Below are 18178 nucleotides of genomic sequence, written 5' to 3'. Positions count from 1 at the left end.
GAGTAAAAAAAAAAAAAATAAAATAAAATAAAAATAATTTTTTTTTGTATCTTTTTATTTTTATAGTGATAATTAAAAAAAGGGTCTCAAACCTCATTCATATACATCGACTTGCAGAACATTCTGTGTCTTTTTTTTTATTTTTTATTTTTTTTATTTATTTTTTTTTTTTTTGTGATGTTGTTGTGTGCGACAAATAAATAAATAACTAAAAGTAATCGCTTCGTCAGTCTGTGTGATCCGGTCTTTATCCAGGTAGCCAAAATTTGAAGGAAAAGGAACTTTTTTTCCCCTCCCTCATATTGTATTCCTTCGTTCTTTGATTTTATTTTGCATGCATTTTCTTCTGCCTCCGGAGAACTAAAGTTTCCATTTTTTTTCTTTTTTTTTTTTTCTTGGAGGGGTGGGTGAAGGGATTTTTTTTTTTTTTCGTTTTGTTGTCATTGTGGATTTAATGCTTGTCATAATTTTACAGATGGAGTAAAACTGCACTAAAATGAAGGAACGGGGGATGGTTATTAAAGAATTGTAACATTTTGGTTAGCAGTGTCAGCCTGGCTACAATTACAGAACAAATGTCATTTCAGAATGTTCATCTTTGAAACTTTGAATAATTAAGAAATCGGTGGAAGCTAATGCTTATGTGTTTTTAATTTAATTTTGTTTTTCTTAGAAAAACTGAAAAAAAAAAAAAAAGTTTCTCCAACCAAGAATTACAATGGTAAAATATTTCTCTTTTATTAAATGAATGAATAAATAAATTAAAAAAAAAAGATTACTGTAACAGGAATGCAAAGAAAGTTTTCAGAACTTGTCTCTCCCTCTGCTGGGGTTGAGGGGCGGGAGGGGTATTAATCTGCCAGTTTGAGATTTTTTTTTTTTTTTTTTTCATTGTTTTAGATTTATTTTGTGTTAAAAACAAAAGCGCATGTGAACCAACAAAGGTGCACATATTTTGCGAGTGACTCTCTGTTACGAGTGTCTCTCTCCTCCTTACTTTCGCCTTCCTCCTCCTCCGAGTGATGGAGGCATTTAGCAAAAAGGCAACAAGAACATGTTACAACTTGTGCAATTCAGTGGCGGCAGCCTAGCAGCACTGGAATACAAGTCTTGAAAACAAAATCCGCAAAATTCCTGCATTCATAATTAAATAGGGAAGTGTGTGTCTCCTTTCGACATCTGGAACGGTCGGCAGCAGTGACCAGACGCATACACAAAGGCACCATCAGTAGTCGTGACATTCCCGTGTCCCCACCCCACCCTCCCAAAAAAAAAACAAAAAACAAACAAACCAGCGAGTGAACAACACCAACAACCATCACGTGACAGCAACTATGTAGCCCAGCCGTCTATTCGAGATCTTTTCGAGCCAGTCGGGCCCTGTTCATAGTCATTCGTGCTGCTGGGCGATGAACTGTTGCTATGTGATATGTGGCCAGGAGATAAGTGGCTCTGATTCCCAACTGATGGGGGTCGCAGCTGCTGGCTCGATGGGGTGTTTGTCTCTCGAGGCGGGGATATTGGTTCACTCTTGATGTTCATTGTTAAACCTGGATTAAGAATGTTGAGTGCCAAGGCAGAGTTGGAGTTTTGCATTCCTCCAGAACTGAAAGAGAAGACAAAAAAAAACTCATTGAATACTGGATGTATAGAATAATTAAATGGAAAATGGGTGAATGCTCAGTTTTACAATTTTAAACTGAAGAGATAATGTTCATATTACAAGATTTAAAAAAAAAAAATCTTTTTTTTTTCATGCAAATGTAAGATTTTTAGGAGCATGTTGTTTGAAAGTCTGCTCTCTAAATTTTCTCAATCCATTTGTATTTTTTAAAAAAATTTTTTCATTATCTAGTCAGTGTCATTTCCCTATTAGTTCATCCAAATCCCTTCTATATGCATGTAAACTTTTTGGTTTTTATATTTAATGATTTCTCCCAAATCACAATTATATTTGTTTCTAATATAATCTAGCTTTTTCAAATTTGATATCGGTGGATATTTATATCGCCTAATCCCGTTGCCACTTCGGTTCCTGTTAGATCACCGAAGTTAAGCAATGTTGAGCCTGTCAATACTAAAATGGGTTACCATTTAGGAATTCCATGTGTTATGTGTCCTCTGCTTATCTCGGCATTGTTTAGTCATCTAGCACTTCTTGATACTGGACCCAAGCAGTGCCAATTTAGGAGAGGTGTGGTTTGAGACTGTGCAACTCTTGCCTCATAATTAATCCTTACAGCTATCCTTACCGGGGGTATCCATTGTCCCTTGAGATTGAACGGAGGTATCAATCGGTGGATATATCATTCTACGAGTTGGTGCATAAGTCACTTTGTCTTACAAAAGTTTGTGTTTGCAAAACTGAAAATGGAGGCCACTTATGTGACATAATCTTTTATGAATCAAAATACAACTCTAATCTTTAAAATATGTAAAAAAAAAAAAAAAATTTTTTTAATAAATTAATAAAATACACTTATTTACAAAAAAAATGATATTTTACTTTAAAATGATAAAATGACTTTAGTGCAACCGTGTATTTGGTTTACAGTAAATTTATATTCTTGTAAACAAAGTAATTTCCTTATCTGATTGTTTTCAATTCCGTATTGGTTCATTCCAATTCCATGTCTTATTAAAGGTTAAGGAAAAGACTTTAATAATTATTTGTCAAACAAAAAACTTTGTTGTAATTCTACATAATTTAACTCAGAGCAATAATATAAATTGAAATACTATCTCATATATTGAGCTTTCTTTATCTGCTTGGGATGATCTTATAAATATCGATATAATATTTATTTGGACTTTGCTTACAGTATTATTGAATCTGTAATCTTACAGTATTTCAGTATCTCTTTTAAATATATATATATATATAAAATGGGTTAAGGAATTCCAACGAAAGAAAAATGTATATTTAAATAAGGAGGTAGTCATCAACAATGTGTATTTTTTAACATTATTTTATTATTTCGTGTCTTGGTTTTTCATTGAGAATTATGTTTAAATCATTGCAATAATGTTTTTAAATCATTGAAATCGTTTTTAACGCGTTTAATGAGCTTTTTTTCTTTTGTTGTTTTTTTCTATGTATTAATTTATCCTAAACCACATTTGCATTTGTTCTGGATTGAGTTATTTTTTTTTTCCTGCTTTTTCAGAGAAGATATATGTGCATATGCATGTCTGTTAAGTGTGCATTCTTGCATTTATTTGCTAAGGAGTGCACAATGTCCTCGTGTTGTAGTAAACTGATTACTTTTTGTCATGTTACTCATCTTTTGTATATTCTTCTTTACGTTTTATAAAGAATAATTAGAGTAGAGTTGAAGAGTACCTTAAGTCCTTGCATCTGCTAGCATTTTGCACACTTTTTCTATTTGGAAAAATATTAAAGACATTTTTTTTTATTATTAAAATATTGTAGACAGGAAAGAGAGAGAATTAGAAAAGACTTTACTCAAACTTAAATATGTTATTTTATTTTTATATATTAAGTATTTGTGTTGATTTGTAAGATGTTAGTAAAACTTGAGATAAGCATTAAAAATGATTTTGTGTTTCATTTGTCCCAGTTGAGTCTATTTTGTGTTTGGAGAAGAGGGGATCTTAACTCAATTTATCACTGTTTTTAATTTATTCAATTTGATTTTTTTTTTTATTTTGGTATCTATTATCACTTTTTCTAATTCATACAGCCTTTTCTGCTAAGATTTGAAACAAACTGAAGTGTCCATATAATTGACTACAATGTATTTATTTATTTATTTATTTATTTTGCTGTCAATTATTTCAATATAATTGGTATTATGAAACTACAATTTATTTGTTATCTCAACTGTTAATCGAACCAAAGAAAAAAGATAATTTGCTTATTATTCAGACAGGTTTATGAGTGAATATAATTTCATTTGCTTAGATTTTTAGTTATTATTTTTATTTTAATTTCCTAATATTTCAGCTGATGTAATCTCCAACCTTCTTCGGGTACTTGTTGAACATTGCAATTTTTTTTATTTTATTTTTTTTACAAATTCTAAACTGAACACTTCATTTAATCCACACGAGTAAACTAACCATGTGGATTTATGGCTCAACAGATAAATTGCTAAGTAATAATCAGTTCTAAATAGCAGTTTACTGAAGGCTAAAAAGGTTCAATCCTTAGTACGGGTGAGACAAATAATATAATTAAAACTTACTTAAGACTTCTACCCAGTCATGACTGATAAAACAAGAACAATATACCCCCATTTACTTTAAAATTTTGTACAAATTCCAGAGTTCAATTAGATATGCTTGAATATTCAAGGGTCTCAATAATTCGATTAATACTAATTATCGATTCTTATAACAAAAAACAAAAAACTCCAAAACAGTTTCATTTATATTAATTTTATTTTTTTAACCAAAAAAAAACCTTACAGTATTTAATTTTGTGAAAATTTTTTACTTGCTTTCCTTTGCATGTATTTATGGCCTAACTGATTAATTTCACCCTCCCAGATTTTTAGTGACTTTTCATCTAGAGTGACTTTCCGAATTAAGAATATTCCATTCAAATAAGCCTCACCTCGGTTAAGTGTGTGCCAAATTAAGACCCACAGGAACCGGGGTCTCTCGCTCTCTCTCTCTCTCCCTTCCTTCCTTTCCCAACTCATGCCACAGATCTGGACCAATTCTTCGTGATTATCTATGGAAAATTGGATGTAGCTATGTATATTTATTTATATATGCCCAGGCATCGACAAACACACTCACAGTATCAACATGCTCTTTTATATAATTGCTATGCCAAACAAAAAAAAATATTTTTTTTATAACACAACTCACAATCACGCACATGAAAACATTTTATAATCAAAACAAAATTCTACAAGTTTTTATATATCTCCTCTTCATGGGGTTAAACGCAAGTTCCAAGTGTGGGTTAAATGACAGTTTTTCAGTGGAACGAACTGGATTTGAACTTGGCACACCCAGGTTTTCAGTCCATGCCGTTAATCACTTGACCACTGTCACCTAACAAATTTTTAATTGATTTCATTTTCAAAACAAAAGCAAAAAAGGCAATGCAATCACAAAAAAATAATTCTTTCCATGGAGTCCGTAATACAATTGTTCATCCTTTCTGCAAGTCCATAAACTTTCGTACAAATTAACTTTGGTCTAAACCTGACTTGACCACCAACGTTCACTCATGACCGTCCGATATTCTTTGTTTTATCTCTATTTAATGACAAGCACACCTGGATATTACATACAAAATTGTCAATAAATCAAGCACCCTCATCTCTGTTAGTACTGTTCCGATTTAGGCTGTGACAGCCCTCTTCAGCTCAGAAATAATGTAAAGTACTTTTTCATAGACATCATCTTTGAGATAATGTCTACGAAAATATTTCTCATACTATAATAAACCTCACAAATAAAAAATTGTGTGCAGGAAACGGGTAAAGTGCAATGCCTACTCAGGATCACACCTGATGATGCTAAGATTAGAAGTGTCTCCCACATATCATTGAACCACAATAAAAAAAAAAGACTGTTAGATATTCATGAGTAAAACTTGATGGATAAGTCGGGTATAGTGAAGTTTATTTAAACCAAATATAGTTGAATTGCATCCAACTGGTACAAATATGGTTGAATTGCATCCAACTGGTACAAATATGGTTGAATTGCATCCAACTGGTACAAATATGGACGTTTAAAATCTGAAGTCTATTCAGGCCATACCTTTTACTGATGAGATGACTCCAACAGTTACCCCTTCTTATTTAAAACGATTTCATCATCCTCAAAACTCCTCTTCATCTGCCCAAAACTTGAGTAGGGTTCAGTATTGATCATTACAGAGGTGCAGATAAGTTTTTTTTTTTTTTTTTTTTTTTTTACAAGGGTTACCACATATCAAGGCCTGGAGGCCACTCATGGATAAGGGTTAATGTGTGCATTGTAGTCATCGAGAATTGGGACAGTAGTATAGTAATAGTTTGTGGCAGAAATTTGGTATAATCAGATTATTTACGAGGGTGGTTCAATAAAAACTTGTTTATATTGGATTTGAAGATGACAATATTGTAGTCAGCTGGAAAGCAGACCACTAGAACAATTCTACAGACAGGCAGTTCTAGGAAAGAAGCTTTGTTGATGAAATCATGGGGGAATTTATTGATAGTGATTTTGGCTAGATGAGTGTTTTTTGTGCAAGATTGGCGAGGAGGGACCATAGATTGGAGCCTAGTCAAACACTGTCCATGAAAATTATGATAAAGCAGAGACAGGCTTGCAATGCCTCTTCTGTGGGAAAGAGATTGCAGAGAAGAGAAAAGGGCATCGCCTACTACAGTACAAAGTTGGTTTTGAACTCTATCAAGGTAGGATAGAGTGCTTCAAACAGTTCCTGCCCAGATGTGGCAATAGTACTTCATCCTAGGATGTATTAGTGAATGGTGATAAAACAAAGACTGTTGGACATTCATGACTAGAACTTGGTGGACAAGTCAGACATAGAGTAAAGTTTATTTGTACCAAATATGGTTAGATTTCAGACAAGATTATGAATTTTATTAACGATTCCATGGGGAGCAGTTGGATGGGGGGGGGGCACCCTGTACAAAATGTGGAATTTCTTTTTGCTAATTCAACAAATTGTCGTTTTAATTAAATTATTATATTTTTTTTTTTTTTTTTTTAAATGAGGAACATTTTATTTAGCAAAATTTTATGATAAAGTTTATCATTCTTGTAGTTTAATAAAGTTAAATTCAAACAAAGCAGAAGTATGTGAAGAATTGTATATCAACTTACCCCGCCATTTGCATGTTACTCTGTAAGGAACCTGGGGGTCCTTGTCCTCCTTGGCTTCCCCAATGGTTGTAGTTAGTAATACTACTGAGGTCAGCAGTATTCAAAGCAAAATCATCTGCAAAAACAAAAATATATTTGAGTTTTTTGTTGCAATATTCGATTTGAAACAACAAATCAACTTTCTATAATAGATATGATTATAAATTTTTGAGATGAGGATTGAAGATTCTCATTATTTGGATTACTGTTCTTATCTTGGATGTTATTTTCACAACGTTTCACTCAATGTAACCACTGATCTTCTTCAGGTATATCTTATTAAACTCGAATCTTTCTGTTGAACTCGAGAATCTGCACAGAATTTCGAATAGAACTAATCTACAGGGGTAGTATACTCTCATTCCATCCGTCATAACCGGGTAGAACTCCTAAGTAATTCACAATTGGTATCGCCCTCACTGAAGATAGAACCTTCAAGCTCCTTAGAACCAAATTTTACCTAGTACTTTATACATTACGCCATTCTTGTGAACTCATGGTTTATCGAATGAAGAACTTAGTAAAATTCAGTTCTAAGTGACATTTCTCTGGAGGTTAAAGGTTCAATCTTCAGTGTGGGCAATATGACATGACCGTCTGGAAGAGTGATACTGCTCCCCATTGGGGAGACTAAGATCCCCTAACACCAGGTAATTATGCTGAGATTGTCAATTAAACATTGATTGAATCAAGGACAGCAGCAGGTGACCTATAAAAAAGGATGAATTTATTGTGTTTTGTAAAAACAGACATATTATGTTGTTTAAAAAATGACAGGAAATGTCATAAGGTGGAATGAAATTTGACGGTTTGGAATCTGGTTAGTCTGGCGGATTGCCCCGACTAACCCTGTTACCTTAGTATTTAAGCAAATGCCCAGGCCGATTTGAACAGATTGAAGCCAAATCTTGAGAAAAACATATGCTCCAAGAACGCCACAAACCCACCTCCATCCATCCTGGCCGCCATCATAGAGAACAAAGAATAAGATTTTGGCGAATCTTGATGTTTCTGGTATAATCGAACTGAACGATGTACATATGTAAAGACTTGTAATTTTTGTGAAATTAATTTTTCATAGTTAGAACTCTCCGAGTCTGTTTTCTTTTTCTGACATGCATGCAAAGCTAATTCATTTTCAGCACAATCGACACAAAAACTGATCGGTGAGAATTTATGAGAATTTAAGATAGACGATAAACGGTCAGACCAGTTCAGTGGGGTCAAAAGTCAACTGCTGACTTCGGTGGGAGGGCCACAGTGATACTCAGCTATATACATACCAAATATCTTCAAATGTTATTGATTGATCAAATAAAATAATTTACATAACAGGACACAGCCCTCTTCATTGTTCCAGATGTTTCTCTACAACCATTTGTTTTGCATAGCCACTGTCCCTCTTCCGCCACCAAAACGATATACATTTGACTGGTATGGGTGGCCAAGGATGGGGTGAAGAACAATTTATTATTTGTATAAGCACTACTAAAACTGATAATCATATATAACGAAGAGACCAGATGGGTAATTTTTTTGTTTTTTTCATGGTGATAATGCATTCAAGTGACAATTTGGCACAATACTCTTTCATATATACATGAGGCTTTGTTATGTTTTCATTTTTAATCTCTTACTTGTGAGTACTGTCACACCAATACATTTGCTTTATTGTTAAAAATATTCTTAAAACAAAATTGACTATAATAGATCCTGGGCAATGACAGGTCTGGACACCTTCTATAAATATAAAAACAAAAAAACACCTCCAACCACCCGGGCAACACCGGGTACCCCTCACTAGTCTATATATATAAAAAGGCAAATGCGGCGTGTGCATTTTTGTATGTCTCGAAAAGGCGTTTTTTTTTGGGGGGGGGGCCGTTACTATCGCTTAAAAGTGTTTACATACCCCCTAGATAATAATATCTACGATTTGGGAACGCGGGTCACGTCTAGATTTATTATCATTACTATTTTGGCTTCTTGCGTGTTGATTCGGCTTTTTTGTATAAAAAGCGAAACTAATTCAAAGCTAAGACGCTGTTATCGGCAATCGTGCCGGTAACGTAGCAATCAGCTTTAATGCGAGAAAAATTCCTTATATCAGGCGATTGCTATTCAATTTGGACAATCCCTTTTTATGGGGAGCTGGTTTCTCCCCAACATCTTGGGGAAACAAAACAAGCCAAAGTTGAGTAAACAAACCAAAAAAACAAACAAAAAAAACCTGGCCCGCAGTAAATGTCAACTCCGTTACTTCTATTTGACCTCATTAATGAGGTCAAATAGAAGTAACAGTGTTAAGTTTATTGCGGGCACCTGTCAATTCAAACCTCTTTCTGTTACTATTTCTTGGTTGGCGAACGGTTAACGTCGCACAATTTTTTTTTCACACTTTATTATTTTCCAACTGCGCCTCAAGGCTTCGACTTCGATTCTCCCTACTTACCTACCAAAACGATTTTTTATTATTCTTTTGTTTTGATTTACCCCAAACTATACACACCTCCAAACACTCGGGTAATGCAGGGTACGCCCCGCTAGTGTATAATACAAATCTCACCTGTGTGTTTAAATATGCATGTAAGTTTGTATGTCTCAAAAAAACTTTAAACAAAGGCGACGGATTTTCACGAGATCAGTTACATTTTGAAGCTCAACTCTTCAGACAACAAATATCGAAAATTTGGCTAAAAATATTAATTTCTTCACCCTGAACTGGGCACTTTTCTGCAGGGAGTGGTCACTTTTTTTTTTTTTGCCGATATTTGCGAAAGTCATCCGCTCTTTTCAATTGTCTAGCCTTAATTTAAACCTACGTCACTTCTGGTTTGGCAATGGGCACAACAGCAAAGACGTCATGTTTTTTTTTGGGGGGGGGGTCACGTTCTTTGCCTCCAGTGCGGTACGGGTTCTAGCCTGCCTACTACCACTTTTTTTTTTTTTTTTTTTTTACACAACACACACCTTCAAACACCCAGGCAATGTCAGGCACCCGGGCTAGTCTAGTATAAAAGATTTTACTGATCAGATTCAGATGGAGAAAAAAAAAATCAAAGTGCTTACATTCAGGAGATCCTTGGGTCCGATCAACATACATTTGACTGTGGTTATCTAAATAAAATAGAAAATCAATGCATTTAGATTGTATTTCACAAAAGATTTGAATTTAAAAAAAAGAAAAAAAGCAATAGTTAAGAAAGATGGTTTTATTCTGAACTTACTTGGTGGGAAAGAACTTGAAAGAGCGGACGGATAATTAGAGCTTGACATCCCAGGTGTGGCCATCGATACAATCGGGGTTTGCAGAGCATTAGAATTCCTTTGCTGGGATTGGACATGTAAGAACTGAAAAACAAAGTAAAAATAAGCTCAAAGACTTGGGCTCAAAACCATGATGGTATGCACAGGCATGAAACATGACAGCTTCCTTATGTTAAAAAAAAAGTAGGTTTGAAAACACTTTTTAAAAATCGTGGCAAGCTGGTCTAATGATTATCATACTTGACTCAGTCTTTAAGTTATGGTTTTGATCTCAGCTTGAACATTTTTTTTTTCTTTTTACTAAGAATTAAACCGTTTAGAAAAAACATAATACCCCCATGCACATGTCTCAGTTTCTTTTCGTTTTTATTTTGTTTTTTACTTCATTTTTCTAAATGAATTTAATGTTACACTTAATACCTACGATATTCTGTTTATGATAAATAAATCTGCATTAATTAAAATATAATATTTATGCATATTTTATGATTGGGAAGGCTGATCGACCTGCTAGTGTATGTGTAATATATAATATATATATGCAGACACACACATAAATAAAAAGGTTGAATAACACGCGTTTATTATAATAAAATTTTACCTTAAAAATAATTCCAAAAGTTATAAATTTCTTTTCTAAAAAGTCGAAATTGGAAATATCAAGGGCATCCTTAAAACCAGCTGATATGTCGTTGTTTATCGAAGGACGAGAAAGTTGATCTAAAGATTTACCTCTGAATTCATGTCTCCTCGACAATTGGGTATCATCACTCGTAAGTTGTGTTGTCTCTGCTGGGAGTTCGGAGACTGTTTTGCCATCACCTTATTTGACATTATTCCAGGAGACGTACTCGGAGAAGATCTCTGCTGGTAACTGTTGCCAGCTGAAGTACTGAGATCAACCATTCCTCCTGCAAAGAAAATAATCACATATCGTTAAACCAGAGGTTCTACATATTTTTTTTTTCTTTTGGAATAAAAACAAAAAAAAGTAAATTCAAAATTCTCTTCATCCCTTTTATTTATTTATTTTTTTTTTTTCAAAATGATTTATTTTAATAAAGAATCATGGGAATAGTCCTTGTATAGTTTCATACCAATGAAAAAAACTATTGATTAATTGCACTCAATTGACCTTTTGATTTTGTCAAAAAAAAATTCCATGTTTGTATCCAGACAAAAGTTGAAATGATTTTATTGTAAAGCAAAATCCATTTTCAAATGACTTTGTTAATGGTAGACTTTGTAAAATATCTCAACCAAATTTCTATTATTCAGATCACTGTTCTCATTTTGCATATTATCCATACGTTTCCGTCAATGTAATGCCTGACCTTCTTCAGAGGTATCTTTTCTAACTCTGGAGTCTTTATGGATCTTCACATGCAACCGTGTATTTAATCCATGAGTTTAACAAGATACATTTGAAGAAGGTTGGAAGTTACATCAACTGAAACATTGTGAAACCAAACAAACACCCAAGATGAGAACAGAAGTTTGAAGAATCCAATAATACAAATTATCAATACTCATCTAAATACAAATTATCAATACTCATCTAAATACAAATTATCAATATTCATCTAAATAAAAATCCAACTTAAAACGATTCTATTTTCACTTTTGGTTGATAAACTATTTATATTCTGGGAGTATTATGAGAATTATTTTCATGGAAAAACTGATTTGCCATGGCTGATATCGGATATCCATGTCAAATGGTATGCGGCATAATCACGTTTGACACACCGGTTCCCATCAGATCACCAAAGTTAAGCAACGATGAGCCTGGGCAGTACCAGATGGGTGACCATGTGGGACTTCCAGGTGCTGTATGCACTCTCTGCTTATCTCGGCATTGTTTTCAGTTGTTCTGGACTTCTGCTTGCCACTGGACTCAAGCAGTACCGATTCAGGAGAGGTGTGGGTGGTGATTGCGCAACCCTTACCTCACAATTACGTGCGCAACTACCCTTACAGGGGTATCCTTTGTCTTTTGAAACTGAACGGAGACTTCGACGATGTCAAATGGTCTGTTTTTATTGTCAGGCGATTGACTTATACTTTGTGGATGATGATATGGCCAATGTAAAGAACAATGTTGGTTCTTGTTAAATCACCAAAGTTAAGCAACACTTAACATGATCAGTATTAGATGAGTGACCATTTCGAAATACTTGGCACTATACATGAAAGCTTCCTGTAAAAACTAATGTTAAAATCACCTTAAATGATCGGGAAATACAAGTGACTGGGGCCCACTTGTGAACTAAGATTCCCCAGTCTTTCTCTTTTGGAGGAAGGCAGCCGATTCAATCCTGTTTAGGACAGATTTCTTGCATCAAGACAGGAATGTACACATTTCTTAACAATCAAACTAATAACTGCTCATTGTTTGACTCATTATAACTAGATCTTTCGCAATCAATCATAATGCACTATACCAACTTTCAGGCGGAATAGTGGTTACAATCTCTGTCTTTTTTGCATGTCTTTGAAGCGTGTGGTTATTAAATTTTTCCACTTTTTTAGTTTTCATTATTGTTGTGTGCTGCAAGATCTTTTAATCTGCACCGCTTGGCAATAGATGGCATTGATATTGCAGTGTTACATTAAATAGTCCTCCTCTTCATATTTGCAGATGATTTGGTCAGTTTTGTAGTCCTATCTGGTTATAGCAACTTTTGAATACCCCTATTTCTCTTCTCAGGTGGTTGAATGTTTTAAATTGGAGCCAGGATGTTTATCAACCGGGATGAAGGGCCTCAGAAAGAAGATGCACATGTACATAGAATGGGAGACATTCTCTATCCGTCTAGATCACAGTTGTAGTCTGGTCTCTTCCTGGGACGTTAAGGATTAAAAATGGCTGAGGAAGCTTCCTACATTGGATTGCTGGTTCATATCCAGGATCTTTACTCAGCTAGTAACTTCCTGTTTCACATCTGATAAGCCAGTGAAGAGTTGCAGATTCTTCAGGTTGATTTTAGGGTAGAATAGAAGTTGCAATCTCTGGAAATCAGGGAAAAAGCAACTGGCAGGTCACTTCCTTCTCCACCAAATTTTTTAAATGATTTTATATTTTAGAAAAGATTCAAACAAAAATATTAAAAGATGGATTTTTGAAAAAAATAAAAAGAATTCTTTCAAAATAATGCCACCATGAGAAATAGTTTTGAAATTGACAACTTGGTTAAAATGTCTTTTGCAAACAAAAATGGAAATGAGCAGTGGGTACAGAGGTAAAGATTTACCTGTAGAATTTGGTCTTGGGCTGACAGTGCTGCCTACTGCATGGGGCTGTAGCAGGCCTGTAGTACTACTGATGGAGGCGTTCTGAGCCAGGGATGAAATTGGAGACTGGACCATATAACCAGGGTTGTGAATTGGGACACTTACTGGCATGGAAACACTTGGATATTGCTGCATGCCCGGCTGAAAAGGAAGAAAGATGACGACCAGATTGAAAAGCATTCAATATTTTTTTATTAGTTTAGTACAAGAATTGGTAAAAACGATTGCAAAAGAAAACTTTGTTCTTTTTTTCTTTGTTTTATTATGAAGTAGAGAATATGTAACAAAACGGAGAAAAAAACCTTAAATAAAACTCAAGTTAAATGTTTTTTCACAAAAAGTCACCCTTTATCAAGGCCTGAAAGCCACTTGAGAATAAGAGTTAAAGAGTGTATGGTGATGGAAGTTGGGTAGAATAGACTATTTAAGGGGACGGCCTAACAAAAACTTAGTTACATTGGATTTGAAGATGACCATGTTGTAGTTAGCTAAAAAGCAGGTGGGCAGTTCTAAGAAAAAAACTTTGTTCATGGAATTTTAGATTCAGGCACAGATAGTGGGGAAAATTGTTGATAGTGGTTTTAGATAGACGAGTCTCTGTATTATTGTTTAAAATTATGAAACATGTCAGTATTCCATGGGTAATGTAATTTTTTTTTGAGGTAGCATTTGTTGCAATTCTTTATAATAAAACCAGTTCTCTATTTTGAAAATTCCAACGAAAAAGATAAAAATTCATTCTAAATAACCAAAGAAAATGCTGAGACAAGAAAAATCTGGAAGGACATTTTTGTCTGATAAACAAATTCCTTGTTTTGTTCAATTTCAGTAACTTCTTTCCAAGAACTTGTGGAACTGTCTTTCAGCTGACTGTTTTTCCTTCTACCTTTACAATGCCAATAGGTATCTTCCATTCTTATCTCCTTACATTAAGTGGTTTCACGCCTTGTCTGGAGCAATTTTCCAAAATACAAAAAAATAAAACCCTGTAAAAAATATGATTGTTTGATCTTGATGCGGTTTACCAAACTTTCTTGAAGACTGGATGTGACACAAGGTAATGGTTTTGTGTGGGATAAGGCACAATTGCTAAAAGTAAAGACTTATAAAAATTGCCTGAATTGGTCTTATCAGCATTTTATTAACTAGTAGTATTGAGGTCAATTGCTGAAAACTCAACCCACCCTCCCAAAAAAAACCCCTAAAAATCAGATGAGAAAGAATAACCTTTTCCAAACTGCAAAAGGAGAAGTAATGCCTGGGAGGATGGTCTCCTCAGCTCCAAATAAAACCAAAATCTTCAATTTAAACCTGGCGGTCAAGAATATAATAAATTATAAGATGAAACGTATCTAAATCATCAGTAAAAAAGAAACCATGATCAGATATTCTACCATTTGAATTGAGCAAACCGATATTCTACTTTGCTGTGACATTAAACGAAAGTGTATTTACATTGTGGACGCAGGTGGTTTTGAAAAATATTTGGATGTAGTCAAGTCGGGTTATCTTTCCTTCTTGTTGGAAAGATCCATATTGCTCGTGGTTGTGATGATGTGTTTACATGCCTTTTCCCTCTTAAAAGCTGACTGCCGATGCTGTCCGCTGTAGCAGCAACGTTAAATCTCCTTGGTTTCTCCTTTGGCATGATGCGTTTAATTATATGTCTAGACGCATCATTACAACTTGATTAAATGCAGGAACATCAACACAACAAACGTAGCAGCCTAACGACTTGTAGCGGCAGAGGGGGAAATGGAGAAGTATTGTTCGCAATAATAATAATAATAATAATAATAATAATAATGCCAAAAAAAAAAAAAAAGAAAAAAAGGTGGTGTGTGAAACTACTAGAATTTGCTTCATATATGATGTATGGTCACAGCAAACACCTATTCAGAAAATTGCTATTAAAAAGATACAATCATTATCGACAGCAGAAGAGAATGATTTTATTGCATATTGAAGAGCAACAGTACTTGGTGTTAATAGGTTGATGCTAAATCCATTTCTTCCATTATTTCTGTTAATTTTACTTTCCCCCCCCCTTAAAGCAGAGCAAAACATAAATTAATCACAAATATATTGGCAATAAAAATTAAAAAAAAAAAAAAGGTGATCTGCTTGCATATTTCGAAATATTTTACTGTGATTTATTTACCGTTGATTTTCTTGAAGGAACTATTTTTGGGTTTTTACACTTTTTGAGTTATTTAATATCAAAGCCAGTAATTTTGGAAAAGTTCTTATGCCACAAATCACATGTTCACATATTTATTTATGGTTTTGGTTTAGTTGTTTATGGCATACCGACCCTTTTCAAGTTATTTAATGCCAAATCCAATTTCGGAAAAAGCTTTTATGCCTTAAGTTCTTTATATATTCAAATATATATTCGTAGTTTCGGTTTTGTTTAGTCCATTTTTTTTTTTTTTTTAAAGGCGGGGGGGGGGTATTTAACTGAACTGAACTTGCTACTTCAACAGCTACTAACCCAAACCCGTGATTAATCCTTTCAAAATGGTCATAAAATCAAAGTCTATTCTTCTACACACATCTCTCTGAACTGTCCAGATTTTAATGTTCCTCTGAGATCATCGGAACTGTGTTCAAATTTCTGCATTACACATCCATTGTATCATTGTTATATTATTTCTTTTCATGCAACGCATGTCCTTAACCCTCATCAGTCAGGTTTCACTTCCATGCAGAATCACACTGCGTACACAGGCCTAATAAGACTATTCCGTTTATCAATACTGGTAACTCTTTGGTAGTTGACAATGGCAGAAGTTTCCTGAACTTACTCGATCCACTCCTAATTCTTGCATTCACATTAGCACAGGCTCTAATCTCTGCCTTTTCACTTCAGCTGTTGCAATATTTTTGGCATAATTCTACTGGGTATGATCAAAGATTTGGTTTGTTTTTGTTTTATGGCATAATAACCCTTTTCAGGTCATTTAAAGTCAAATCCAGTTATTTTGGAAATAGTATTCATGTTGCATCCAGTTATTTTGTAGAAGGTTGTTATTCTTCAAGCTCTTTGTATCTTCAATTGCTAGTTTGTAGTGTTTGGTTTGGTTGTTTTATAGTGGATTTTATCGTTTTTGTTCCCTGCCCTGCGGAAGATGAATAAGTTTTGCAATGGGAGAGGGAAAAGGGTTATGGTATTAATGCTTGGTAAATTTTAAGTTAGCAAACCAGTCAAGAAGTGTGGAGGGGGTAGAAAGGAGAAGGAAAAAGGGGGGGGGGTTAAAAAGGTTGTTTTTAGTTTTGCAGAACATCAAGTTTTTCAAAAGGAAATAGAAAAAGAAAAAGCATCTATGTTAGGTGCATTTCGTCTCAGGAAGCCAATATCTTCAGACAGCCTGATCGGGTAGCATCAGCGAAGGTTTGAATGATTATATTTATAACCAAGGGATGATGAGAATGAACCAATAAGGCATCTAACTGAAGCAGCACCCACCTTGGGCAACTTGAACCAGCTTCCTCTGGGAATATGAAATTCACAAGCAGTCCCCAATTGCATGTATGTCCCCATCAGGGGAGATAATGAGGTTAGATTTTTGTAGCTCTTGCAGGGAGGTTTTAACATCCTTCTACATGCGGCACCTGGTATGTGCAAATGGTCACCTATCTGGTACTGACCAGGCTCAACATTGCTTAACTATAGTTATCTAATGAAAACTGATGTGTCAATGTGATTATGCAGTATATGATAAGGTATGAGAATCACTGTATAAAATATATTGAATTTCTTTGAATTTTTCATTCATAGCTTTTCATCTTGATACAAGAAGAGGACCACTGCTATCCCTGACTTGATTAATATTACCATTTTTTTTTTTTTTTTTTTTTTTTTTTTTTTTTTTTTTACATCGAATTCTTTATACAATTCTAAAGCTTCTCTGACTAGATTGATGCTGTTAATTTTTGCTTGGGTCAGCTATGTTTAATATTCGCAGTTGTATAATTTTCTTTTCTCTACAATAGTTATTTCTTTTTCCATCCATTTTCAGATCAATTTTTTTTTTTTTTTTTTTTTTTTGCAAGAATGGATCTGCACTCAAGATGATAGTTAAGAGGTTAAAATTTGATTACTTATCTTGACATACCAAATATTTTCAAAATGGATGCTTTTCAAAATCATAATTTTTTTTTTTTTTTTTTATATTAGAAAAAAAACTTTTTCTAAAAATTCAATGACTTAGTGAACCAATTGGTTTTTCTTTTCATTCGAGGAGGGGAAAAGAAAGGGAAGACATTTTAACCTTTTCAAAATCACGTTTCAACAAAGCTTCTTCTTCAACTCATCAAAACTGGTCTCAAATTATTTTGATCAAAATATTCCAGCAGTCGACCTCATCTTTTTCTCCAGTCTTGGTTTTATTGTAACAATATGCAAAGAAAGTAGTAAAAAAAAATCCATATTTTTCATTTCCTCTCCTGTCTTTCAATTCTTATCTTTATCTTTCCCATCTCTTCCTTGTATATGGTTTCAAAGTAACCAAAGTGAATCACGTTAACTGTTCCTAATTTACTGCTTCTCCCCACATTCGGATTAGTTTCTTAATGAATGCAAAACGATTTTCAGTTAAATAAATAAAGCAATACACATTTCAGGGCAGAGTTTATATTTTTATTTTTTTGAATAAAGAAACAGTCAAATCCATGAAGACAAGTCTCAACTTTCTTAATAATGGAAATAGTATTCCTATGAAATAGAAAAATAAAAAGGAACAAACCGAGTTATGTG

General features: G+C 34.0%; 1 protein-coding gene and 1 pseudogene across 10 annotated transcripts in view; one reads left to right on the top strand and one right to left on the bottom strand.

Annotated features, from left to right (window-relative positions):
• Positions 1 to 229: 229 nt before the first annotated feature.
• The window catches only part of LOC145284828 (myocyte-specific enhancer factor 2C-like), a 347716-nt gene continuing 329767 nt past the window's right edge, over positions 230 to 18178 (bottom strand). For 9 of the 10 annotated variants that reach the window (XM_080133798.1, XM_080133802.1, XM_080133806.1 and 6 more), the window contains 6 exons: positions 13380 to 13560; positions 10858 to 11036; positions 10086 to 10209; positions 9928 to 9975; positions 6820 to 6934; positions 714 to 1606 (listed from right to left, as the gene is read on the bottom strand). In XM_080133798.1, the coding sequence (XP_079989924.1) occupies positions 1333 to 1606; positions 6820 to 6934; positions 9928 to 9975; positions 10086 to 10209; positions 10858 to 11036; positions 13380 to 13560 (921 nt within the window). In that variant the 3' untranslated portion in view covers positions 714 to 1332. Of the gene's footprint in view, positions 1607 to 6819; positions 6935 to 9927; positions 9976 to 10085; positions 10210 to 10857; positions 11037 to 13379; positions 13561 to 18178 lie in introns of all 10 variants that reach the window. The other variant, XM_080133807.1, reaches the window with a different exon arrangement.
• On the top strand, positions 11847 to 11964 carry LOC145285446 (5S ribosomal RNA; annotated as a pseudogene).

This window comes from Euprymna scolopes, chromosome 9, assembly GCF_053919585.1.
Source record: "Euprymna scolopes isolate OS-2025 chromosome 9, ASM5391958v1, whole genome shotgun sequence".
Lineage (NCBI taxonomy): Eukaryota > Metazoa > Mollusca > Cephalopoda > Sepiida > Sepiolidae > Euprymna > Euprymna scolopes.
Note: the sequence above shows the minus strand (reverse complement) of the source record. Positions and strands in the feature narration are given on the sequence as shown.